At 35.6% G+C, this 27,757-nt stretch overlaps 1 protein-coding gene across 3 annotated transcripts in view; it reads left to right on the top strand.

The window, feature by feature from the left end:
* ACMSD (aminocarboxymuconate semialdehyde decarboxylase) overlaps window positions 1–24,280 on the top strand; it is a 48,471-nt gene extending 24,191 nt beyond the window's left edge. For 2 of the 3 annotated variants that reach the window (XM_033003157.2, XM_042784325.1), the window contains 9 exons: window positions 2,410–2,454; window positions 7,660–7,756; window positions 11,183–11,232; window positions 12,558–12,794; window positions 15,080–15,173; window positions 16,785–16,880; window positions 17,350–17,522; window positions 23,782–23,880; window positions 24,111–24,280. In XM_033003157.2, the coding sequence (XP_032859048.1) occupies window positions 7,672–7,756; window positions 11,183–11,232; window positions 12,558–12,794; window positions 15,080–15,173; window positions 16,785–16,880; window positions 17,350–17,522; window positions 23,782–23,880; window positions 24,111–24,173 (897 nt within the window). In that variant the 5' untranslated portion in view covers window positions 2,410–2,454; window positions 7,660–7,671 and the 3' untranslated portion in view covers window positions 24,174–24,280. The remainder of the gene's footprint in view (window positions 1–2,409; window positions 2,455–7,659; window positions 7,757–11,182; window positions 11,233–12,557; window positions 12,795–15,079; window positions 15,174–16,784; window positions 16,881–17,349; window positions 17,523–23,781; window positions 23,881–24,110) is intronic. The other variant, XM_042784326.1, reaches the window with a different exon arrangement.
* Window positions 24,281–27,757: the final 3,477 nt, after the last annotated feature.

The following is a 27,757-nucleotide window of genomic DNA, read 5'->3' as shown; positions in this document are numbered from 1 at the left end:
GTTTTTTATAACTCTTTAATGTTTCCATTCATGATAAAAAATCAGAAAAGAAAAGAGAAGACCTGTATTGTTTCCTCTTTCTTTATTGTAATTCTGTGTTGGTTGTGGTTTGAATGAATGTTCCCTGTGTCTGACAGTAGTATGGAACCATTTTATTTCATTGTGCTTGTCTTTGACAACAAAAGAATACCATTATTTCAGCCATGTTTTTAGGCATCTGACACACTAACTGAAGCTCTGTTTTACACTGTACATCTCTTTCACTTAATTATTTTGAGGTCGATGATGGCAAATTCTCAGATAAATGTTTCATATGTATTAGCTCTGTGTTGCTGTGATTTTAAACAAGATGGTTCAGTACCAGTTCAAGAATAGCCAGAGAGCAGCTGGAAAATGTAAACAGCATATGAGGAAAAAGTAATGAGAAAATCTGGCATTAAGAACATACATAGGATTATTTCTTTATTAGTAGTGAAAAATAACATCATTATGCCTCCTGGAAAGGAAGGTTTGTTTCCTCGTTTACCTAGGAAGGTCTTTCTAAACATCCGTTTGAACTTCCTATTTGTAATAATAAGAGGTCCTCAATGCAAAACACATATATACTGGATAATGTAGGTGAGATGACAGATATTTTTTAGAACAATTATGTCTGTTTTAAATGGATAGGAGTTTAAATAACCAGACTACAAAGACAGGTTATTCTTGCTTGTTTCAGATTTTTTTTGTCCTTGTTTGTGCAACATCCCTGTAAAAACACCTATAAAATTCCTTCATTCTGATTTTACAGGATTTTAAAATATTTTCTTTGTCTGTTTATACTTTAAAAGGGCAATAAATTCATGGAGATAAAATCACTCCAAGAATCCCTTGATGTTCATGGATGTACATCATGTGTGAATTCAGTACTGTTAGACCCTGTAGGCCAGTGTTGTATTAATTTAAACACTGATAAAGAGGCAAATACCAAATTTTCAGAAGTTAATTTCCACCCGCTAGTTTTTGTTTCCTCTGTTCTAAAGATCAAGTGATTCAATGGTTTATTAATGGGCCCAGAATAGAAGACAACTCTTAGAATTCCCTAGAGTCCTCTGAAAATTCAAGCCATTAACATAGTTCTCTATATCTCACACATGGAAAACCAATGAGGCAACCCTAACATGCACAAATAGTGCTAAACTTTGCTGTCTTTTTTCCAGCCTTATAAGTATGAAACCTTGAACCTAGAAAAATCTATTGTCAGGATACTTATTTAAGAGCTTAGGAACCTGCAATAAGTATAAAAAAATCATAGAAATAAATGAAATAAAGACTGTCAGTACCTCCAGCTAGTAACTGAGGGGAAGAAAGAAAATAAATTCAAAAACAGTGTTTTTCTCTTGCCTAAATGCACCTTGAGTACCTTTAAGGTACTCATTTTCTGCACAGGTTACAATTGCAGTTAGCATGGAGCTAGTGAAAACTTGAAGTTCTCATTAGTTGTCACTCACAAAATTTTCCCTAAAATTAAATATATATATATACACACACCTATACATTTAATAAAATTTACACAGCTACCTCAGTCATTAGCATCTCTGATTCGCTGAAGTCAGGAGGCTTGGTTCTGCATGCCTATGTTAGGAAAGCTCCCAGTGGCATTGTGTAATGATTTGTAATCACAAGAAATTCAGGACTATATTCAGATTGTTTACACTTCAGTGAAAGAAATGCCTGCTTTCACTCAGGTCCCTTTGAAATGTTAGTTTACAGAAAAATAGGAATTCTGAGAATTGTCTTCAGTCTATTATGATATTTCAAGATTTCATTTATTTCTAATCTGATAATTTATGAAAGTGAAAGGAAATCAGCATATTTTCTAGGTTTGGGGTTTTTTGCATAAACAATTTTGAATCTCACTGGAAGAATCAATGAGCATCTAAGCTTCTCCTTTTTAGCCTCTCATGGCTGTTTAAATATTAATAGACAAGAGTCTGACCTTCAGTCCTGCTGCTGAATCATGGAAGCTGAAAAGTGGAATCAATACTTCTTTGTGCTAATGATTAACTGATCACAGATTGGAAAATTGTCAGCTCAATTTTCATATTGCCAAATGCTTTATTTAAATTTTTCTGTGTTAAAATAAGTTAGAGCTTCAATTTAGTAAGTAACTTCAAGTATTTTAAATCAGGTGTAGGTCTTAAAAATGTTGCTGAACTGGGAGCTGAAAGTTCAGATCTACAAACAGTTACTCCAGTCCAGTTAAACTTCAGCACTTCTGCTGAAGTCAATGGGACTACTCATAGGCTCAAAGCTGAGCATATATATGTGTTTCTCCTGAATGAGGTACTGCTGGATTGTGAGAATTGAGATGTTTATTATTATTGCTGAGTGCTAACTAGCACTGTCTTCTTCTTCTTTCTTTCACAGAGATATGGATATGGTGGATGGGTACAGCTGGATCATCACTGCAAGGTTTGGGCTGTTTGGTGCTCTAAGCTGATCTTGTGTTGTCATCAGGAATACAAACCCACAGTAAATCTATTAAAAAGCAAAGTGGCAATAAGATTGGTTATGTCTTTCATACAGATTTCTCTAGAGGTCTATCTTCTATGAAGTAATATCACTCCAAATCCTAATATACCTCAGTAGAAATTTTTGCTTTACAGATAAACTCACATTCATGACAACTATGAACCAGTATTCATTTTTCATCATCTCATTTTAACATTTAGAATGGATATCTCTAAGGAATTCTTTTCAATAAGATAGGTCAGCCTAAAGCAGATTACATGTAGATTTTTTTTTTTTTTAGTTAAATGCAGTCATCCGTATGAGAAGAAACAACCAAAAGGAACTGGTATTTTAATAAAAGTTAAAGAACTCAGATGTGAAAATGTCTTCCCATCTGAGTGAAAGGGAAAAAGTAATTTCTGTAATTTCATGACAAGGAGAACAAGTAGCAGGACCATAAGGAAAATCTATAGATTTGGGGATGATTATGTCAAAAAGTAGGAGCCTGAGGTTTATTGGCAAGTAAAAGGCAGACTGGGTCTGATTTTACTTCACCTTTTTATCACCATCGACTCTATTAACTTTGCAAAGGCATTTCTGAGCTACATTAGTACTATTGCAACAACATGTCTCCTGGTGCCATGAGTTTATGCTAACATTCAGCATCTATCTTGCTGGTACTGAAGTAATACATATATTTATTCTGATGGGGACAGAACTGCTTTCTTAAAGACTTGATTCTGATCTTAGTGTAGAACAAACTGGCAGTAATTTCAGTGACATTCCCAGTGAAGTAACATTGTAAAACTTCTGAAAGCAAGATCAAAATGTTGCAGTTTATCTTTTGAAAAGAGCATTAAAAAATTACCAGTATCAGTGCTTTTTTTTACAGGAGAGCACAAGGACCTAAGAGAGGTAAGGCTGATAGGCAAAATAATTCCCTTTGTACATTACTATGTAGGTTAACTGTACCAGCTTGTTTTGAAGATGTTACATCTGTTACCATATAGTAAATTTGGCAGCCAGATACCCCTGTCTATCTCAAACACTGCCCCAGGAAGTCAGCTTCTTCCTGTGACCTGTCAGCTCCCCACTCCTACAAATCTTTTGGAGAGCCTGTCACTGCAAATGGCATTGGCCTCTGGAAGGAGTGAGATTAGGAAGATGGCATTAGAAAGAGATGTCAGGAGACCTCAGTTCACTTTCCACCTCACTTCATATGTACCTTTCCTAACTTGAAAAACTTCATCTGTAGTTGCCTACCATAAGAATGTTGTGAGTTGTACAAATATGGAAGTGTTAAAAGCAATGCATGGTATTAGCCAGATAATGAAGGAAAAAATACAAAGACAATAAGAGCAGAAAGAACAATGTGGATATAGTAAACTGCAAGACAAAAGATGCAAAGTTAAGAGCATGAAAAGCTCAACAGTGTCAGCACATAACCCACCTAAAGCATGTGAAGAGTGCAAATAACTGGCTAAACCCAGCTATGGTATATAACGGCAGGCTGTATGCACAGTGTTTTACAAGGGTTAATCAGTCTCTGTCTTCTGAAATTCAGACAGCATCTCAACATAGGAATTCTATACTGAAAACTGGAGGGACAAGTGATATAAAGATTTAGCACTTAGCATTTTCAGGGTGATGGTGCCTCTCCCTATTTGGATAACGTTATAAAGAAAATAGTACCCAATCTTCTTCATTGTTTCTTTTTGTGACTTGGCTAATTCATTCATTCTCTGTAGAGATTAAACTTTTCCTTTTTTTAGAGAAGCTTTGCATCTTCCAGGTAACCAAAATATTTAAATATATAACGTCTGTTAATTTCAGTGGAACTAGACATTCCCTCATCCCCTTGTCACTTTGCAAAATCATGCTTCTTTGTGATTGTATATGTTTATATAAACTGAAAAAAGCCCATAAAATGGATACAACACTGTGTCTATTTATTGCAACCTAACGATACACACACTGTTGTCATTCTATAACATGCAAGGCTATGCTGTCAAATGCCTAACAACCATTTATGAAAAAGGACCACAGAATATGAAGGTTGGGACTGAGAATGAGGAGCAAACAAGTATGCTGAAATTTCAGATCTAAGTCTAAGCAGGCATAGGAGGGGAGAACAAGCCACCTGCTGAACCAAAGTGTGGATGGCACAGCTTCTGAGATACCTGGTAGGTGCAGGAAGGAGAGAATTGTTGGAGGTATTTTTAGCAGTTTAGCTGTTTGTTACAGGTCTGATGCTACAATTCCTTGCTAAAAATAGGTTGCAAAGGAACTTTGTGGCAAGCCAATAATAGCATTATACACTCTGCAGAGAATTCTGTCTAGCCTACTTCTGTCTGAAAATGTCGCATGGAAAAAGTACATGGCAAAATAAAATCCTGTTAAGATATGTAGAGCTGGGAAAGTTAACTCTTAAGATTAAAAAAAAAGCCAAAACTTCTCATATCATTCTGTGAAGAAGCATCAGGGTCAAACTGGAAGAAAATAATTACATGCATTTTTAAAGAAGTGTAATTTGGGATGTGACTGAGTAGTTTAGAGATGGGATAATTTTAAATGTAGCTTGCTGAGCCAACTCAGCCTGCTGGACTTACTTCTTAAATGTCTCTCTCTTAATATCCACATAAATGAATTACAGCTTTAAATATCAGATAATCTTTAGAATAGAATTGAATAGAATGATAGAATTCTTCAGCTGTGCCCTTAGAAAATTGTGTTAACCTTGCAAGTAAAAATCTCATGTCTTTTATGATATTTTCAGCACTGCATCCATTGCTTTGGAACCTGAAAATTTTTTCCTGATCCATGTTTTATTCTTACTACTGAAAAAAACTCTGAGAATTGTTTCCCAGTTGAGGTGTCTGAGTAATTTCTCATTTAAAAAATATCAGGTGCAGATTAGTGGCAGTGTTTGGAGACTAAAACAATATGACTCACTTGCCAGTCACAGTGTTACTGGACCAGATATTTCTATCCTTACACACACAAACAGGAATCTATTCAGATGATTGTGTTTTGCTTTTCTGCATAATCAAGTTTAGTGTTGCCAACATACAATGCTGAGAGCTCAGCCTTGACCTGTAGCATGTTCACAAAGAATCAGTAAATGCAAATGAAAATAGCAAACTGTTCAACTAATTCTTCAATGAGAACAGCACATGGCTTATTAGAAATCTTTCCTATATTTCAAACCCTGTTGCAGGTTTATCTCTGCATTTAAGTATGAGCACTGTCAAAGTTGCTAGTAAAATTACAATCTATCTAATATTGTTTTCAGTATTAGCAGAAGAAAATATGTATGAGCAGGTCAGCTGCTATGCCTTAGCTGTGTCTGAGGAAAGAATTGTCACCTGTGTTCACAGAAATACTCGCAGTGGTAATCCAGTAAAATTCACACAATCTATTAATCTGAGATGCAATGCCCAGTTCTACTCCATCTTTTTCTCTATTCACACCCCAAGTATTTTTCTGTTTATTAGGCAATCTGCAGCAATGTGCTGATCTTTTTTTTTTTTAATGTATTGGAGTGTATGGCTAGAGTAACCCTTTCTGTCCGGTTAGAAAATCAATTTTACAGAAACCTGAAGTATTTTACCAGAGGACCAGGACTATGTAGTTATTACTGACTGTAATATTTCAAGTAATTTTCACAACCTGTGATACAGATAACAAGTAACTTGACAGTTTGCCAAGGCAGCATAGTTAGATTTGTTGAAGAGCTTTAAAATATTCACTAGGGCACTATATTTGTGAATGATGTATGAAGTTAATAACAAATCCAAGGTTAAGAACAGTCTGATTTCTCAGGAGGGGACAGAAACACACGTCTGTTAGAAGTAGTGAAATTTTATTGGTTGTTTCAGTTTTAGCATACTAATGGTGACTATTCCGATTTAACAGGTTTTTTATTTAGAAAAAATAGGCAGGATCCTAAACACACCAGTTTTGTGAAAGAAAATAGACGCCTTTGGAGACAGACAATTCCCTTTCCAGAAGGGTCAGAAGACTGCCCTGCACTTAGCTTCTGTTTACTGTGAAGGTGAAGGAATAGCTGCTGTGTTTTCTCATGTGTTTTTCAGTTTTCAACTGCAGATGCAGTGTGTTCTCTGTCCAGCACATCTGCTGCATGACTGCGCTTACCAATCCCAAATACACAGGGTCGTGTGGATCTTCTGACTTTCACCCATTTCCATTTATCCCTAAAGTAGCTTCAAGCAACCAAGGAATACTCAGGCCTTGCAAGTATTGGTGAATTGTATCTCATTAATTTGTGCAGGTGTAAGCCAACAGAAAGACTGTTTTGTCTGTCTTTACAAGTCCATTGAAGCATGTGGATACCTACAACTGTAACAGACAATTTACTTTGCTTAATGTGACAACACTGCCAGTCAATCTCTTTAGACAATTGTCAAATCAACCAAAAATTAAGTTTAAAAAGGAAGTTTCCATGTTCATAGTTAAAGGAACACTATTCAATTTCATGGCCTTGATAACATTTTGAACTTTGTAAGTTTGGAAATTGGTGGCATATGGGGAAGGTATTACACTAATTCAGGTAATGGTTTTACACTGCGTTTAGGTTGTGTTTGGGGTTTTTTTTCCTAAGTACAAATTCTTCAATAATTCTTTTTTTTCCCAAGGAGAAAATGTAATCTGAAGGCAACATAATAAGTCCCCTTTTGTCTCAGTATCATTGGTGATATGAAGCAACTGTACTGAAATTAACAGAGTTGTACAATTATTTCTGTAGTTACTGGAATTATTGTGATGCTACTGACTTTAAAAGAACACACACATACCCAAGGGGAAAATTTAGCACATATTTAATTAGAGCATTGTTTTGAGATCACAATTTGATTTGAGGATAAACTTGGATTAAGGTACCTGATAACTTTTCAAAGCAAATGTAGAGTGATGTAAATTGCAAAAAAAAAGGAGATTTTTTTAATTATGAAGAATTAAATCTGAATGATGACTGTTTTATTAATGACTATTTTAAGTTGTCTTTGATTAAAAATACCTACTGAATAAAAATAAAAGAACAAAATTCTGTCACTGAATTTCTATAGGAAGCACAATATACTCAAGTGACTATAAATTAGCATGTACTACTTTGTCATATTTATAATATATGAAAATGTAATTTCACAGGGACAGGCAAAGATGATGAAGGATGGAAAGGTTTTTAGAGTTATTCAAGAGAACTGCTGGGATCCAGAAGTACGGATTAAAGAGATGGACCTATCAGGTACCTCCATAAAGGAATTTAAATCATTGTGTCTCATTTAGAATAACAGCAACCTCTCTGTTAGTGCATCAGAGAGGGCTCAATAATAATATCAAAATTAAAGGGTTTAGAGTACTGATTCATTAGTTTAAATCTGGTGAAAGTCAGTGAAAACTGATGTTTTTTGCTCAGACTCAAATGGGACATGTTCCCATAACTTTCCTCATTTTAAGTAGCAATTTATTCCCCACATAGGCTCATTAATTTTGATGGAATTTTTAAGGCAGTAAGGAACTAATTGACATAAGGAAGGATGTCTGACTCTGGACTTGAAAAAGCAATATACATTCCAGATTTAGAAATTATTTACGTAAAAGAGGAAACCCATTCATTTTTGTTCCAAATCTTATAAAGATTCTGTTTACTCATTGGATTTTTATGTATGTTTGTTTCCTTTTCTAATATTTTTTTCTGCTTAGATGTTGCAACTTCATTCTGTATTTTTGTTAGAGGACTCTGAACATAGAGAACTGGTACAATTACTTTCTCGGAAAAGAGAGTTTTCCTGATTTAGAAAGAAACTTGGCCAGATGCCAAATTTGCAGATTTATTTTCCAGCAAGTCACTTAGATGCCACTAAATAAGGTTTGTAAAGTGGGAGACTGAGGATGAGAGAAGGAACTTTTAGTCTGATTAATTCTTTTTGTTAGTTCTTGTTAACACCATAATTCCAAATTACTTTTGAGAACTATTGTGTTACTAAAGATTATTTTTTCATGAGTCCTAATAATTCCCTTGATCAGTTTCTTAGTAAACACAACTTGAATATCTTCTCCAACTTTTCATAAGGAATAAACATCCGAATTACTTCAAAGAGCAGGTATAAAAAGTGGAATCTTTACGATTTTGTTTCCTTCTCTCATGGGATAGCATGTTAAGAGATACTTTGGGTCATTCTCCCTATGGTCATTTACTGCAACACATAATATAGGCTGATTTGGGAACTCAAGGGCTGTCAGGCAATTTATGTAAACACAATTTAGGTAATTTTCAGCCTGAAGAAGCAGTATTTGAAACTCCAACCACTAGACATTTAACGGGAATGCTAGAATGTCTTTGCAACCTTTCTGGAATATGCTGCCTTGACTAGACTAATCAGTCCCAGAGGTAGCTCAGGGATTTTGGGGATTACCACGTCATTCAACCACAGTGTGGATCATAAATAGCCTTTGGACATACATCTTCCCCCTTCAGATATTTCCTTCAATACTAATAGCAAGTTTCTACAAAACAATTCTGCCCCATCTATTTGCTGTAGGCAAAGGGAAAACACAGAAGTATTTTTTTTCAAATTTTTGCAACAGCTTTCCAGAATAGAAAACGTATCATAAAACCAACATCACAATATTTCTCCACCAACTAAACAGTACTCACTTGGTTAAAAATAAATAAAATCTAAAATGGTGTGTTACAGCACCATCTGGTGACTTGTGCCATACAAATATCCCCTTTTATTACCGCAGTCCAAAGATATGGGCATCAGCCAATTAAGTGTAAAAAAATGGTCTTAGTGGTTTTCATCCTTACTGTTCACCTAATGATAAAGACTGCAGGCTACATGTACTCTTTTTCAGTTTGAAAAGGTGTAGCTACTTAGTTGAGAGACCATTTTTTGTGACACAGGCCACAATAGATCATACCCAAAAATTTAACCTCCAAACATGGCATAATTGTGGAACAAAGATGTGAGAGGTCTCCCAGCTGAACAAAACAAGTATCAGTCACTGTAAGGTATTATTAACTCAGAGGGATAACTTACAGCTTGGTGGCTAAAAGGCTTTGTTTGTGCAATGCCCAAAAAACCTTGCCAGTAATAAGAAATGGTAGCCAGTGTACCAAAGAGACTAAATTAGTTCTCACAATTGTATGTCCTAGGTCTATTTGGTATGCAAACCTGTGTCTTGATCCACTCAGTAAAACAATTTATCAAGGTAATTCAATAAAACAAGCAGTAAAGTTAATTAACATTACAGTTCTGTGACACAAATAATCACAATTTTATTGGAGAAAATATTTCAGTTATTCCTAACTGCTTTTTCTTATTATTTTCTGCTTTGTAAAAATCTCTGAACAGGGTATAGAGGTTTTTCTGTTCTGATTCTTCTTCCTAAAGCTAGTGGCTAGGAATGTTCAGCTTGGAAATCTACCTTTAAGGTTTATGTTAAATTTGCTCAGAAGTGTAAAAATGGATTGAAACCAGATACAATGCTTATTGTGGAAAACATGGTGAATGTTGTCAAACAAACTAATCAAGAGTCTGGTAGCATATTGGTGGATAGGACAACTTAGGCTGTACTCCAGTATATATATAATTTTGTAGACATAATCCTTAACAGCAAACCATTGCTGCTGTACGTAATATTAATCAGATCTTGTAAGAGAGATGCCTGAGTCAGCTTCCCCTCGTTTCCTACTTAAAACTGAGAAGGAGAATAAATCATATTGTTAAACGTTTGAGTGCTTTGGCAAGGTCTTTGTCTTAGAAGAAATTCTCCTAGGGTTTTTTCTGCCATCTTTTGCATTAGTAGTTTCACCATTAATAACCAAGTTACATTGTTTAAAGCATGACAAAATATGTGCATAGATATTACAATCAGACCTAAAATTATTTTTAAAATACAGTTTTACATGTAACTATTTAGCGAAGTCTTAATTATTGTTTATTCTTTCTTATGTTATTAATCTGCTAGGTGTGTTGTGTTCATTCCTGTAGCCTATCACACACAAAGTCATGGTATAGATTGGTGTTTGAACAGAAATTAAACAGCATTGACTTAATTCTCTTTATTGCTAATGTCAAAGTTATTTCTAAAAACAGACAGATTTTCTTATACTTACAACCTCAGTAGTCCAGACACGAGATGAATGAAACCTAACACAATATAGCTTAGGGGAACACTTAGGAGGAAAACATTGTTTAACAACCATTGCTAACATAATGTTGTTTATATTTGAGCTAATTTACATCTTTATTAAATATATATGAAAAATGTAACCCCAAAGTAAACTTAAGATACTGTATTCTGTTATTTTAACATCACATTCATTTATGTGAGATTAACATTAAATTGCTATTTTAATTACTTGTACACGTGCATGCCATATAATTCTAAAATCAAAATACTTAGTTTCACAAATAATCTAGTTCGAATATGAAGTGTTATTTTTCTTCCTACTTAGCAAAAATATTCCAGTCCTAATAAACTCATACACTGCAAGATTTACTACCAAGGTCCTTAATTAGAAAAGATTCTACCCATGTCACTGTTAAATCAGTCTTTCTTATCATTAATGCTTTTATGTTCTACCTTTCAAACCAAAGTATTTTCTTATTTTTAACATTTTATCAAAAAAATGAAACACTGATAACTGCTTTTTTTTACCCAGGAGTCACAGTCCAAGTTCTTTCCACAGTTCCTGTAATGTTCAACTACTGGGTAGGTTCCTACTGGCATATTTTATAATTCATATATTACAAAACTATTAAATTTATTTTTAAAATAAGTGAATCCTCCTATAAATTAGGTGGTTGAAGTAGTCACTAGAGCACTGAGGTAAATGTGAAATTGTTCTGCTGAAAAAAAAAAAAAAAAGATAAAAAAATAGTCCAGATATGAGAAGAGCCATCAGGGTGTCCTGGCAAAGCTTCAGTCTGGAGTACACTCAGTAAGAAAGAATAAGACAATAATAGAATTTCTTTTGGGGACCTTATATGGGTAGCTGAAAACAGGGAGAGAGAATTTCCACAGCATGAGTCCATGGATAGCAGGTAGGCATATACGTACAGATTCCACAAAAGCTAGACATCAGTATTTTCTCATGAAAAAAAAAGAAGTAAAAGATAGATTTGTGGTCTTGTCCCACTTTTCTTTTAAATGTGGCATGGGACTCATTGACCTAGAATGCTTTGAATCTTAAAATTCAGTTGCAAATTTAAATTAACATGGTCTCTGCATGGTGATCTTGAATGTATCAAAGAAATAAAAACAGTCTGAGAAGATAAATCATTGCAAAATGCTGTTCTAAATGCATTCTTAATTTGACTATTTAGCTATGTGTTGGAAGTTGAGTTGTAATATGTAAACAGATATGCTACCTTAAAAACCATTGTTTTAAGCCCACATATAAATGGTCTGATCTTCAGAATTTCTTGTTGGGTGACATATCTTTAACATTTTATTCTGGTATTTATGGGACTATTTTTCATGAAATATGTATTAGGGAGGAAAATGGGAAATTGATTGTATGGATATTGCTGTTCCTTTATTAGAATTACAATTGTTATCTCCTTCTAAATGTTAGAGAGGTTTGCTCAAGTTTTCCCTGTAGAATTCTCATGCTCCAGCATCTCACATTTCTTATTTTTATATCAATTCCAATAATAAAAGATTAAATATTCATTGCTATGTTTAAAAATTACATGCTGAGGTTTTTGCATTGGGATAAACAAAAACAGAGGACTGGTTTACACAAAAGACCAGATACTTCAGTGCATCGGCAACCTGGGCTTTATTACACTCATCCGAGCAGTAAAGGCAACCACACTTGATAAAATATTCAAGACAAGACGCAGAATTTCACCCAGAGGTTTTTAAGCACGGCAGAATTTAGCCCTACTGGTTTCCAGCTATTCAGAACTATAAATTTTAGATTCAAACACTGTATCTGAATTGTTTGCAGTGACATTTATCCAATATCTTCCAGAGGTGATAACATTTGAGAACTATATTTTAATGTACTATTCAACTTATTATCTTACCAGGCCAAACCTCAGGATACCTTAGATCTAGCCCAGATATTAAATAATGACTTAGCTGCTACAGTAAAAAAGTACCCCAAGAGGTTTATTGGCTTGGGTACATTACCTTTGCAAGCTCCAGACCTGGCTGTGAAGGAAATGCATCGTTGTGTAAATGAACTTGGATTTCCTGGAGTACAAATAGGATCTCATGTCAATGAATGGGACCTGAATGCACCAGAATTGTACGACATTTATGCTGTGAGTAAATGTTTCTTTCCTTATTTTGGGGAATTCTGTGATATGGAATTCTGTCTAAAAAATATCTGGGGACATAGTCAGTCATCAACTAAATTTATAGATATATTAAAACAATTGAGCCTTCTAATCTGCTTAGTGATCAGAGAGAATCAGCTTTAATTATATATGATAATTCACTATAGGATATAATGACAGTAATACAATATAAAACATTCTGAAACATACTTTATAATAATGAATAACAAAATCCTTTTATGATATGAGTTCTCACTGTAGAGTTGCCTTCTTGGATTGTGAGGGTAAGTGCAGTACCAAATAAAGCGTTTCTGCACTATTTGCTTTTGTGTTCCAATTACTGTATCAAATCCTACTGAGGTAATTGATAAAACTCCCTGAGATTTTCAGATATACTTACAGAGCCAAAGTACTACACAGAATTATGCAAATAGGACCAAAGTTCCAAACTCAATGTACTGATTATAAAATTAATTCATAGATTGCATTTCTTAAATAGCCTGAGGTCCAGATGAGGATGGTCATTTGTCTAAATTATGGGATTTAATAAATGTACATTCTGTATCTGTTTCACAGGTTATTATAGCCATCAGCTTGAAATTGATCCATAGAGGTTATTTTTCAGAATGCTCGATTTATTCAAGAATTCTGCTAGTGCAGCATCTGTACTATTTGTTTTTATTGTCATATACAGTCGGTTATCAACTTCCACTCTTAGAGATGCACACATTCAAATAATCACAGCAAGGCTGAGGTTGGAAGGGACCTCTGGAGGTCATCTGGGCCAAGCCCCTGCTCAAGCAGGGCCACCTAGAGCCTGATGCTCAGGACCATGCCCAGATAACTTTTGAATATCTCCAAGGATGGAAACTCTACAACCTCTCTGGGCAACTTGTGCCAGTGCTCAGTCACCCTTACAGTAAAAAAGTGTCTCCAGATGTTCAGAGGGAACCTCCCATGTTTCGTTTTGTGCCCGTTGCCTCTCATCTGGTCACAGGGCACCAGAGAAAGGAGCCTGGCTCCGTCTTCTTTATACCCTCCCTCCAGGTATTTATATACATTGACGAGTTCCCCGCTGAACCTTCACTTCTCGGGGCTAAACAGTCCCAGCACCCTCAGTGTTTCCTTATAGGAGAAATGCTTCAGTCCCTTCATCATCTTTGGAATCTTTCCAGTAGCTCCATGTCTCTCTTGTATTGGGATCCTTCTCTTGTACTGGCATCCCTCTCTTGTATATTCTTCAGTTTATGTTTAACACACGTAGGAAGTAACCTCTGTCAATTTTAGAAACATCCCTGGATAATAAAAGACTGTGAAACTAAGCCATATTTGATAATGAAGTTTATTAACCTACCATGCCAGGTATTGAATTGCTATTTTTAGTTTACAAATGTAGATGGCAGTTACGCCCTACAATCCAAAAGTTGCAGCTTTATTTATGCATGTATGGGTAAATAAACCCAAATTTTTCAAATGTGTGATAATCTCCTTAGCAACAAGAGGAGGTCCAGAAATACATCTGACAAAATGAAGCTGTTAAATCCTTGTTAGGCATATGAATGACTGATGACTATATATTTAAATTTAAGCACATAATTAAATTACTCAGTCAGAATCAGCATCCCATATTGTTCTTATATTTTCCTTTCCAAAGATGTCAGTAGTTTTGAAAAAATTAATATACTTGAGTGGAGATGGATTATTGATCAGAATACAGCTAGATTTCAAACTCTTAGGGTGGATTAGGAATAATTTTAACTTTTTTTTTAAGCCAGGCAGAAGACCAAAGAGGACAAATGTAGTGCAACAGCAATGAAAATTCCTGAATGCAGCTGGAACAATTTGAAAAAACGTCCTAAAATGGTTCTATACAATATTATGACAATTCATCCTCATATGTGTAATGAAACCAAAACAATAGTAGTTTGAAATGAGTTTTATTCTGCAGGATGGCTGACAAACAGCTAAAAAAGCAGTTTTGTACCACATTAATTTGAGGAACACTTGCCTTACTAAAACGATATTATCATCAGTGTTTCCAATCCTGTAGTCTCAAAAATAACTTTGAAACTGAGTGAGGACTTCAGGATATGGCCCAGAGGAGTAAATATAACTAACTATTGCTTATTATTCTTACTTCTGGGCCTATTTTCATTATTAGTACTAATGCTTAGTACAATTTTGCAAGTAATCTTTAAAACATGGCTAAGAACTAAGATGCATTTCGGTATGATTAGTCAAGTTTTAGATTTTTTTTCTTTTTGCTACAGGCTGCTGAACAATTAAATTGCTGTCTCTTTGTGCATCCCTGGGACATGCAGATAGATGGAAGGATGTCCAAATATTGGTTTCCCTGGCTAATAGGTGAGTGTGTATTTATTTTGCTTAATCTACATTTATGAACTGTTACTGGATTATGCCCAGAAGATTGCTGCAAAGGTACTAGTACAGAGAAAAACAACATGATTTTTCTATCAATCTTTTTTTTTTTTTAATCAAGTGCTACTATTAAATCTGTTATGTAAAATCAGTAGTCATTTGTTTTTAAGCTTGTTTAGTTTGTCTAACTGTTAAATACCTAGAATTAAAATTATTCAGACTAGCAACCGAATCTAAGTATTCTCTTTTGTCCTAAATACAAAGAGCAGATGACTAGGGAAAAGTCATCTGAAATGAGCTCCTCAAATAAGAAAAGTCTCTGAAATTAGCTCCTCAAACATAATGCGAGTAAATGAAGGAGTAGGCAAAACCAAATATTACTTGAAAGAATTTATTGGGTTATTTCCTAGAAATAGGTTGATCAGAGAGGAAATAAATTTAAGTTCACATCAACTATAGCTGAAACAACATGTACTTTGAAAGCTCTGGGTTTTTTCCCCATCTGCTAGGTAAATCAGAACAACATTGGATAACATGAGGTAGGTTATACTGCTACCTAGAAATGTTTAGACCTGATTCCACCCTCACTCATTCTGTTTTGCACTGATTTGTTTTGCATGGTTTTGCACTGCCTCCAATATAGGTGTTCTGAAAAACATACACAATATACATATATTATACATTCTGCAGTATACACCGGAAAATCTTAGTGTCCCGATCACCAGGGCATTATCTTAAAACAATATGAATTAGTCTTAATCAGAGCAGGCTCAATAACACAGATTTAAAGACAGACTAAAATTATTGCATTTACTTAACAAAGTATAATGGAAAGATTTTCCTACTAGGCCTAATATGGCTTTGCATCTGTGCATATGGTAAAACATTAATGGAAGATAACCTTTTATGCTGGATAGGTATTGCTTTCCTCATAGATAAGGTGAACTCAGTTCCTAATTTCAAGTTGGATGTCTGAAGTTAGGCACCTAAATGGCATGATATTCTAAATACATTAGGTGTGCTCAGAAACTGAGACCTGATGTAAGAACTTAAACTGCTGTTATGTTTCTAACACTGGGCATCCAAGTTACTCAGTGGCAAAGAGAGAGACACGTTATTTCTAAACTGTAGGAACTGGCATCATGTCATAACTGAACCCCAAATCTGTGTTGGAATATTCTCCAACATATCTGCCCCACTTTCCACACAGAAGACACCCAGAAGCACAGGTGAGAAAAGAACCTGGCATATTCCAGACTTGTCTTTGAGCTAGGATAACTGGGGAATCAAGCCTCTACTGTGCAGTTCAGGACATACCCAACCTGCTTGTCAGCTGTCCTAGTGGTGTAGGATAAAAACCAGACTTAGAATTCAGAAGATCTTAGCTTCCAGTCCCGTGTCCTCATTTCAGTTAATTAATGTTCAGCTCTGCGTTCCTCTAATAGAAATAATGAGTAACCTGTGGTTGGCTGCTCAGTAACTATTAATGCTTCAGTAGGCTTAAGGTTAATTGAAGAAAATTAAGATAACATTTAAAACTCAAATAGGAAAATAAAAAATAAAACTGTCATACAATAAAGGTTTTTTTGTTCTTAGGCATGCCTGCAGAAACAACCATAGCCATTTGCTCCATGATTATGGGAGGAATTTTTGAAAAATTTCCTAAACTGAAAGTTTGCTTTGCACATGGAGGTAAGTAATGTACCATGTAAAACACCTGTTCTTTAGTTGGGCATGGTACAGTTGTATTATCTGGTATGCAGGTAGTAGGGTTACCACTTTAAACCTGCCACCAGCTGAGTACTATTACCCCAAAGAAGATAATCTGCCAGAGCAACTGCTTATATGAACATACTCTAGCCTGTTTGGGCCAGTGTTTGAACTGTTACAATAGCCCTTTAGGGGGCATGAGGAGGAAGGAAAGACAGGAGATGGTTTGGGGAAAGGAATGAGGAAGCAGCAGGAGGAATTTGGGCATCACAGTAGTGAAGAAGTGGGAAAACAGAAAAAGAAGCTAACAAAGGGGAAGGAATACAAAATTGCTGGTGCAGAGCATTTTCTTTTGAAATAACTGACAGTAAAACTTACAGATCTCTGTTGATAATGTGGCTTTTTTTCCTCCTGCATATTTTCAGCTTCTGTTATGAAAAATTTCTTGCAGGTGGAGCTTTTCCATACACAGTGGGGCGAATCTCCCATGGATTCAACATGCGCCCTGATTTGTGTGCAGTGGATAATAAGGTTGATCCGAGAAAATATATTGGTTCATTTTACACAGACTCTCTTGTCCATGATCGTGATGCACTAAGGCTGCTAACAAATGTAATAGGAGAGGTGAGTTTTAGTGCTTCCAGAAGCATGTGAGTCATTTAATTAATTTTCTATGAAATAGCAAAAGGAGAAAAGAAGAAAGCAGGAAGAAGACAGCATATTCACCCAGTAAAATCAGAACCTGAGCTATTATAAACCGATGAGCTTCTGCCATGTTGATAATGTTTTTACTATATGGCGTTATTGAAATGGTGGTTTTAATCCAGGAAATCATGCACTATGAGCCTTAGTTCAGTGAAGCTAGTTCCTTGTGTAAGGTTGTTCAGGGTGGGACTGCAAGTAAAGACTGCTTCATTTACAGCTTTGTTTTCAGATGGGTTAATTTTCAAATTCAAGTGTATACTTGAAGAAATAAAACTGTATTTCCACTTGGGAAGTTATAGGCAGAAAAAAATAATAACGTTTTTGTGAAGATTCTGGAGAGCACATTAAACATCATGAGTTTGCAAAAATATTTAAATTGTTAGAGAGCAAAGAAATCTTTTTAGTTTAGCAACCTGTTTATATCACGTACAGCTTGGGGCAGAAAAATCCAAAACCACTAAAATAGTTCTTTCTCATTAGTAAGTGACCAGGAAGGTGTTGAAGATGGCAACACTCATGCCAACTTCCAATGAATCACCACAAATCAAGAGACCTGTATTTCTGTCTTGATCTCTGGACCTCATAGAGTTTCTGCAGCTGGCAGGCAGGTACCTACTAGATGTCAGAAACAGAAATGCAAGTTCTGACATCAACTTTCTTGTATCAACAACTGTATTCCTGTTTCCTGTACATTAGTTTCTAGGCTCACATAGTATTTTCTCACATATGGGGCTGTTGCTGTCATGAGAACTTTTGTGACCAAAGTTCACAAAGACAGCTAAGCTGAATATTTTCTTTCTCTCTACAGAAAAGATACTGCTGATTTCCCATTTTCATCTCTAACAGTCTGAACAGGTTACTGAACTAAATCTGTGCTAGAACTGGTACAGAAGTGGCTCACCTAGGCCAGCCAAAAATAATAATGCAGATCTGTTGCTTTTTTTAATGTGGTACTCTGAGCCCAGGTCTCAACCCTTTGAAATCCATGGGGTTTCGGTCTGTGCTGTGCAGGAAATCAGTAGCTTTGAGACTGGACTTCTGCCTGCAGCTCCCTTACAGTACTCGAGCCTTTTAGGAAAACTTTGCATTTGAAAATTCATGAAAAAGTCAACAATGTGAGAGCACAACTACAGCTTGAAACAATATTGTAGAAAGGTTTTATAAAGTGTATATGTACACACAATAACACTACAGCACTAAGGAGAGGAGAGGAAATACCTCTTTCTTAAATCCACCACAAACCAAAAGTAGATTTATGACAGGAGCCCCATAAAACATGCAAAGAAACTACCATGCAGCCTAGTTCTGTTAGAAACAAGTCAGATAAAACCCAAGTCAGTTTACTTGTCAAAAGACCTGCTAATAAGCTGTTAGGATTGGAAAGTTCTTATAACATCAGTATTAACTCGGGTGGTGTTTACCAAGATATTTCTGTACATATAGACAGGTTATAGCTTTTTTTTTTTTTGGCAGTGCTAGTCCTAGTGGACACTGATGGAGAGATCTCTGTGTCAGGGGTGAAGTTTTAGGTACCAGTTAGGTTACTAACAAAATACTAGGGCTCTAGCCCACTATTGATTACTGTTAATTTCTGTAACCAACCTCTAAATAGTAAATATATCACAGTCAACAGTCCAGGACATTTTACTGTGCATTACCTTTTGAATCTAACTGTAGTTTACAGTAATCAAGTGGCTTTAAGTAGTTTTTACAATAGATTTTAAAATTTTTGCCAGATGTGATGTGCACTTCCATTTTTACAAGATACTCAAAGACTTACAGAGTAACAGTTCAACACTTGCCTCCAGTTATCTCGTTTTCTGAGAAGTCTCCCCAAATCTAGACCATGTTCATCCTAAGCATATTCTCATTCTACATGCAGTTATAATATAGCAGGGATGAGTCTAGCTCTTGAATTTCAAATTGCTGTGTTTAGGTGATCAGATTACTTTTTTTATTACCAAGGAGACAAGATCACTTGCTCATTTCTTTCTTTTTTTTCATTTCAAAATGTTGGGAGACATGTTTTGCCATTGTTAGAAAGACCTTGGTAAATTAGAAGCTGTGTGACTCAGCACGCTGAGACTCACAGATTCTTTTTTCTGGTCTGATACCGGTTTTAAGCTGAACTATAGATGTCAAGAGCAAAGCAGGACAGAAAGTACAACAGGATGTTCAATCTATTGCTGACAACTTGTTTTCTGTTTTAACTTGTATAGAATGCAAGTCTTGAACAGTTCTGCTTTAGAGTAACAAGTTCGCTTTGCATCTCAAGGCTGCTTTAAGCTGTGGCTGTTGTGGGAATGCTGTTGTCTTTGCACCACGCTTGAACTGTAACTTCTCTACCTTTAAAATTTTGTAAGCAGCAACATGTAGACTCTGGCCCTGAATGATAATTAGTCTTTGCAACTGAAATTTAGTTGTTTGAGGGGAGGTTGGTTATGGATTCTAATTCAATAATCTAAAAGTCACTCAGCAATAGCCTCTCTGGTGTCTTGCTTATATTGTCACCAAACTTCTAAAATTAAGTTTCTTAACGCAATAAATTTGACCAGTTCTTACATGGGATCTTGATGTTTTCTTTAATTCTCCTCTGAGTATTTTGAGCTCAAGCAATGTGACAACAGGTGGAAACCCAGTGCTGAAAAGTCATGAGTCAGATCCCCAAAACTTAAATGCTTTTAACAGGAGAACTTGGAAAAAAAAAAAAAAAAAAGTACATTTTCTTTCTCCTTTTCATAGACTAAGGCACCTTATCCTTGAAAAAAAACCACAATATTCACATCACATTGTCAGACTTCACTTTATAACCATGAAGACTAAAATGTTCCCTCTTTTTCTATTGAAATTTGATATTTTCACATAATACCATTCCATGAGTCAAATGCTTAAAAAAACACCAATTATCTGTGTTTTCAGTGCAGTCATGTGTTGGCAGAAGAACACATATAAGATGAATAAATGCTGGGCTAAAACCAATGTGATTGGGTCTTGAGGATGACACTGTAACTTTATAAGCTGAAGGTTTGAAATAGAACAGCTCTCTAGAGTATAGCTAAGAGCTGTGCAGGAAGGGCATCAGTGTGTGTGAAGATGTGCTTAGGCATGGCTTCAGGTCCTTAGGGAATGGCCATTACCTGGCATCAGAATGTAATGTGTTGGCTTTGAATTTATGAATACTAAAATCCAGTGACAGCTGTGATGAGTCATGTACGTTTAACTTCATCCCTTCTTAGTTTTGGGTGCAGGTTAATTGGAGTCCATCCCAGTTAAAGGAAGAAGAAATACACTTTTCTGAGAACAGCAATTTTGCAGTCTTACAAAATTCTCAGCCCTACGCTCCCCCCATGATGAGGTAGCATAGAGTAAATGTAAATAATCAAAAATCCCTAATGATGCTGGCTATAAAAAGTGAAGAACTGGGCTGAGGGATTTAATGATTCAGTGTATCTCTGTGAAAACTTCCCCATGGTGATTCCTCAAGAGCCATTCCCCAAAGGTGAAACATTCTCTGGCCAGAAGTTGGAGCTGAGCTGACTATAGCGATCTGGCCTTGTTTTGAGATGCATCCTGATAGTAGGAAAGAAGGTGAGATTCAAGGCAAATACATTTTCTACTAATAAAAGAGGAAAAACTCATGCTTGATGCTTTTTGAGATTCTTTTTAAGAATCAGGTCGCTATTACTGTGAAAAATTCTGTTGAGGAGAAGGGTCCACTGAGCTTAACCATTAGCCATATGTAACTTTATAAAAGGAGAGACGCACTAGTTAAGGTCTTGATCTATAAGTTCTCTAGGGAAAACTGACTTTGTTGATATACTTTGGAATAATGCAATAATACATGTATTATGCTAGGAGTATTATTTATGTGGAGAGACTTCACATGACTTCTGTGAGGCTGGTTGCTAAAGGCGGGTATTGCAATCCCCATTTTATAGATGGGTACAAAACAGAAGCTCAAAGAATATGAACAAATAGCCTAAGATCACTAGTAGCAGAGCAGTAATGCTGCTTCTAAATTTTTCTTACTAATTTACAGCTCTTAATTTTACTGATAATTATTAGATCCCGTGATTAGCTGTGAAACACTTTAAATTGGAAGAAAATAAAAACGTAATTGAAATAATATATAAATTATTCCAATGAGAGTGTGGGATTTCTTTCTCATTTGATATATAGGAGATGCAAACAAGAAAGTACAAACCTTCCTCGCTTACTTAACCTTGACTAATAAATGGCTGGGCAACTACTGGGTTTCCTTCTACTTTGCTTAGAAATCCATTTTCTCATATAAGCCTAGTATGTTTATTGGTTGGGGGGATTTTTTGTACATGGCATACAATTGCTTTTCGTATCTTAAGAAAATGTCTTGGTATCAGACTGAATATTATAAATAAAAGAATGCATGTAGCTGTTTAAAAGTACACACATCCAAATATATTTTGTTTAATCTACATTCAGAACTTGATTAGTATACTGAGGGTATAAAGTCTCCAATTATAATATTACGGCAAGACTTCTATAAAAAATTGTAACACAACACTATAGGATGGAACAATAGAACGTGTACCTTCTATTTGGATTTCATGTAAGGTTTTGTATAGGTTCTTTCAGAGACTCTCTGGTGACATCTACTGGAAGTAAAAAAAATAAAAATAAAGCAGCATTTGACAAAACCGAATCATTTCATAAAATAACGGAATTATGTTTCCTTCATCCTATTTCAGTATTGGTAACTGAGTTCAAATATTATAACAAGTGCCCCAAATTCATGAGCTTGACTCCAAATTCATGAGACTTTTAAAAACACGTATTTTTAATGAAAACTGTGGTTTTCAAATATTAATGTCCCCAAGAGATGAAGTTTAAAGGAAAATAGACTTTTGATAAACTCGAGAGAGTGGGCAATATGCACTCTCCAAGGTAGATAAAATGGAGAAGTATCATTCCAGTGTGAAACTGAACTTCTAACAATGTGGACCTATTGAGGATCAATTCTGCTGGTTTCTTTTCACCTCTGATAACAGGAATGATGCATACAGATTGTTATTGAATTTTCTTTTCACTGACTTGCTTTCCAAAACAAATCCTAGTATGTCATTAATATTCTCAGATACATGTTTCAAATGCACAGCTAATATCCAACCCCAGTTAAAGACAATGTTGTTTTTAAAAAAATTACAGACTTCCAAAAATATTTGCAATTCTGTAAGTGATATTTTGGTTTTGTTATCTGAAGCTGCAGAGTAGTTAAATTAAATACTTTATTATTATTATTATTTAAGTGTTTGTAGTAATTCTACATTGCACCATGCTTTAAGGAGTATCACATTGCAATTACTACAGCCATTAAAGTGTCACACAAAAGATAATTTTCATTGCTTTTTAGCTTTTATTACACGTTCTTTTCTATATATATAATTTTAAGTTTCTCTATGTGTGTGTAGTCAAGAATTTCAGGAAATTCAGGAATGCAAATCCAAGCATCTTTTCTAAGTTTGGTGGAGAACTTCCTGAGATTGTTAAAGAAATGTGCCAAAAAATCTTATACTCATTTTGGACTGCACACAACAGCACAGAGCATGTAATCAGCATGACAAAGAAACAAAAATTAAGTCAAGAAACAGAAGGAACATTTCTATGTATCCTTTACTGGCCACTTTATTATGGCAACGCTTAAACAAGATTAATCACTGCATTTTAGGCAACCTACTTGCAGAAGCAGCACAAGTAGTGTAGGAGAACAATAGATGCCTTTTTGTTACAGTTCAAACCAGCACCACAGTACAGAAAATCAATCTGAGTAGGAAATTACCATTTGTGTTGTATTCACCTGAGCCATATACACTCATCCCCATGGGCCTGAGACTTGCATTTTGAACTTTCTTTGTCCAATAAAAACATACCAAACTTTAGACGCCACAAAAATGACTCACAAATAACCTGTACTTTTTTCAAACTTAAATTCACACAATTAACTCCTGAGTCATTGTTTTCAAGCTTTATTTTTTCCTAATGAAAGTTGGAACCCGAAGATTATCTTCATCTTCACTTTTGTAATTAATCAGTCCAATATATACATGTAATTTCCAGGGGTTTATTATAAATTCCAGAAAACATGTGCAACTATATTGTTTAATGTTACTACAAAATGTGCAACATGTTTTTTTATTACCAGGACAAAGTTATTTTGGGGACAGATTACCCTTTTCCACTGGGGGAACTGGAACCTGGAAAATTGATTGATTCAATGGATGATTTTGACAATAAACTGAAGGTATGATCTTTATATTTGGGGGGGTGGGGGGTGGTCCCTCCTTTTTAGGCCCCTGGTTTTAGAGCTGACATAAAACACTGAAAAATCAGTGTAGTACACTGATTTCTGCAAAGACTAGAAGAGGCCCTTCAGTCTCTTTGCAGAAGTTTTTTTTAAAGCACCAGTAAGAGCACTTGAGTAAAAGATGAATTAAGCACACACAAACATATATATGTGTTTTGTTTTTACAGGATAAACTCAAGGCTGGAAATGCTCTGGAATTTTTGGGTCTTAGCAGAAAAAAATTTGAATAATTTTAAAGATATTAAAGAGACCAAACTTAGGAAATAATGCTGTATCCTTAGGGATACTTCTACTTGCATGTGCAATTATACAGATGAAAAATAAATTTGACAAGTATATTACAGCCTACTGTTGTTTCCAAAATAAAAGCAAGGGTACTGGAAATAAGTATGCACAGGTATTTCTGTACATTGGAGGATTTAAATTGTCTTTAAACAATTCTGAAATCCCTGCTTTCATAAAAAAAAAAGAAAGATTTAATCTTCTGCAGTTGTAATAAGAACCTCTGAAGGATAATAAGTGTCATGTTATTAGGACTTGATTCCCAGAAAGAAAGAACTGAGAAAATTATTACTTGTATCCACTACATTTCAGTCTTTGTTGTGCCCAAAAAACAGAATCTAAAAGAATTCCTAAAACAGAATTTAAGGAGAATGTTTTTGATGTGCAATAAAAGGCAACATTTGCCTTCACACACTGACTGAAATTGCAGCATACCACACTTCAGCTCAGCACTGCAAGTATGTGCACTGACGCTTTGTGAATGTTGAGAGAGGATGAAAAGGGTCTATGTGGGGACTTGTACTTTTTAGTTGCTGTCTACACCACTGGCAACTCATTAATCAGAAACAATTTGAACATTATGGTTGTAGGTGCAGAAATCATGTATTTGGATAATACTTTGTGCATCACTGTCAATGTCAAAATAAATACGAGTGTTCAGCAGCAGTACGGTTCAATGTCCTGTTCCTTAAAAAATACTTCCTACAAGTAAGGTTGGTTACTTTAAATGTTGAAATGTTAATGCTGCATCTACTTTGAGTCCTGCCATAGGAATGGAAAGATGGTTTACTTTATAGACTATTGATTGAAATGGGTTTTCATGATTGTCCAGTGAGTGGACAGGCATCCTCCTCCTGAGAGTATTTTATACTAGTTAGAAAAATGCCGATGAGCGCTTACAGTCTCCATTCTCATGGGATCGTTTGCTGGCTGCGTGTGGTGTCACCGTTCTTCTGTTTAGTCTTAGAACACTCCAGGTAAAATAGTATTAGACAGAATTTGTTTCTGTAGCTGTGTCCATAACTGTCCTTCTGTGTCAGACTGAACCTGAAGGATGCTGAACATCCCTCTGATACCAGCCTCTGTTGGACTACAAAGAAGGCTTTGTCCTTCTTTACAGTGCCAAAAAACAAAACAAAACAAAAAGTTGTTTGTGCAGGTTAATGATATGTTTTCCTAGCATTTGGCTCTTTACTATATTGCTCTCCAAACATATTCCATAAGAGACTACTGGACATCAGAAGCTGAAGTAGACAGTGGCTCACAGGTGTAGATCCTGGGAGTATCAGGTTTCCATGTAAGAGGAAAAGAGGACCTAGATAAAATAACTTTAACAATATTTATTGTCCTTAGGTTCACAAGACTTCTGCTGACCTTTTTTATTTAAATATCTACATGCAAGCATTGAGCTACTTAAATGTACAGGTTTTCAACCAGATTGTTTTAATTACATTTCAAAGTAGAAGAAAGGCAACTTTGTTCTTATATAATATTCTTTTCCTTCAGCATATTTGATTTTCACAGATGTTTAAATGGATTGAAGAGGAAAATACATTGTAATTTCTCCAATACATTTTAATTGGATTAATTCTTCTTTTTTTTTTACAAATGAAACCAGTTAAGTTCGTGAGAATGCAATGTTACATCTTTGGGGACCAAGGCCTGGAACCTCTTCAAATAGCAAGAACAGTATTTAATTACCTTAACCTGTGACTGAATGGGTGATTGCAGCACTCTGCATGGCAATTAATTAATGTGCATACCCTGCATGAATCATACTCATTATGCACTGTCAGTATTTAATGATATTCTACTTATTCTCGATGTGTTAAGATTTTTAAGACAGTGGTGCATATAATTTTCCCTACATCTTCCTTTTTTTTTCATTAACAAAGCTACTGCAAAATTATAATCACAAAATCAGACGAGATAATTCTTAATACTCTTCCACCAATTACTGAAGGAATAAAAAATGTAAGTTGAACACCCAAACTCCATGAGTTTTACACAGCGATTTAAAACATTACACTTTGAGATTGCTAAAGGCACAAAAATACAAAGGCAAAGATCAGCTCCTAATTACAACAGAAGTCTTTGTAGCTAAATTTCCTCTGCACATGCAAGATTTTAATGATGATTTACATTTGGGAAGATCAGGCAAGTAATGTCTGTCTGTCCATGCTGCATTATACGTCCGTGTATCTCATTAGTATTCTGTTGGGTCCATCTAGAAAATTGTGTGTAGAAAATTTGCACCAAAGTTGTAAAAGAACTAGTTGTAATTTTAGGTGGGAAAAAACACTGTAGAATGCTAGTGGCATATGATAAACATGAGAAGCTCTCATTTTGATCTATGATGATCAGAACTTTAAGTAAAGATAAGTAGCTTTTCATAGGCTTTGAACTCTGAATCCAGTAATCTCAAGCTACTGCTGAAAATCAGTAACTGAGTAGGTAAAGCAGTTAAGTTTTCTCTCCTGTGCGAGTGCCTGGTGAGAACTATCCACAAGCTGCGTTATAGCAGGTGTTAAAATATATTTAAATGGAGTTGCTGAGTAGACTGTGCTTGAGGCATAAGGAAATTTAGGAGGGCTGTGTAGTTTCCTGAAGGGAAGATAGAAGGCTGCATTTCTTTACCCCAAAGCGGTAAGAGACAGAAGTTTGGATGTTTCATTCCAGCGCTTTACCATGTAGGCTGTGTCACTGCTTGGGCACCTGCGTTCACCTGGGAATGAGTTGGAAGCTTAATGGGAGCCATGTAAAAGTAACGTTTGGTAGCATATTATCATCTAAGGGTGAAATTGGAATGAGCAAAAAGTTTAGAAAGTGATCTTAATTCTTAAAGGTAGCTGAAGTGTAACACAGGAGAGGTTCAGACAAGTTCCTGTTCAGTATGGTGTGAGCGTATGCATCTTCTCCATGTGTTGGAGAGTAATCTGGAAGGACACAAGGTATCACAGGACAGCTTTAATTCTGCCTTTTTGGCAATGAATTCCTGATAAATACTACCTGTAGAAGTTAGTTATTGCTTATATAGGTGTGATTATCATATACACCATACACTTGAGATGCAGGAATTGCTGTGTGATTCATAAGCTTTCCTGCCACTTACGAGAGGAATGCTTTGCCTAGATGTTTGCTACTACCAGTACCAGGGAGAGAATTACAGGCGTAGCATGCTCCTCATGATCTTGACATTTTTCTTGCGGAATGAATGCTTTCAAATAGTTGAAGGACCTTTCCACCTTCTCTCCGCACCCTCTATTCCCAGCTCTTTACTCTTTCCAACACAGTTAACATTTCCACGTATTTTATGCTTTAAAACACATTCTTTTATTCTGGTGCCCCCCATATAACTTATTTCAAACCTGCAAGGACCAGAAAGGCAGCCAAGCATGGGAGGATCATGGTTTCTGGGTAGGATGTGGCACATGGGTGATGCGGGGTCCCCTCGCAGCCAAGGTCCAGAGCCCTGGCTCTAGCTTGTCATCCTAACTCCACAGCTATCCCCTGTGGCTAATGCTTAGGGCTC

This window comes from Tyto alba, unplaced genomic scaffold, assembly GCF_018691265.1.
Source record: "Tyto alba isolate M040663 unplaced genomic scaffold, T.alba_DEE_v4.0 Super-Scaffold_7, whole genome shotgun sequence".
Lineage (NCBI taxonomy): Eukaryota > Metazoa > Chordata > Aves > Strigiformes > Tytonidae > Tyto > Tyto alba.
Note: the sequence above shows the minus strand (reverse complement) of the source record. Positions and strands in the feature narration are given on the sequence as shown.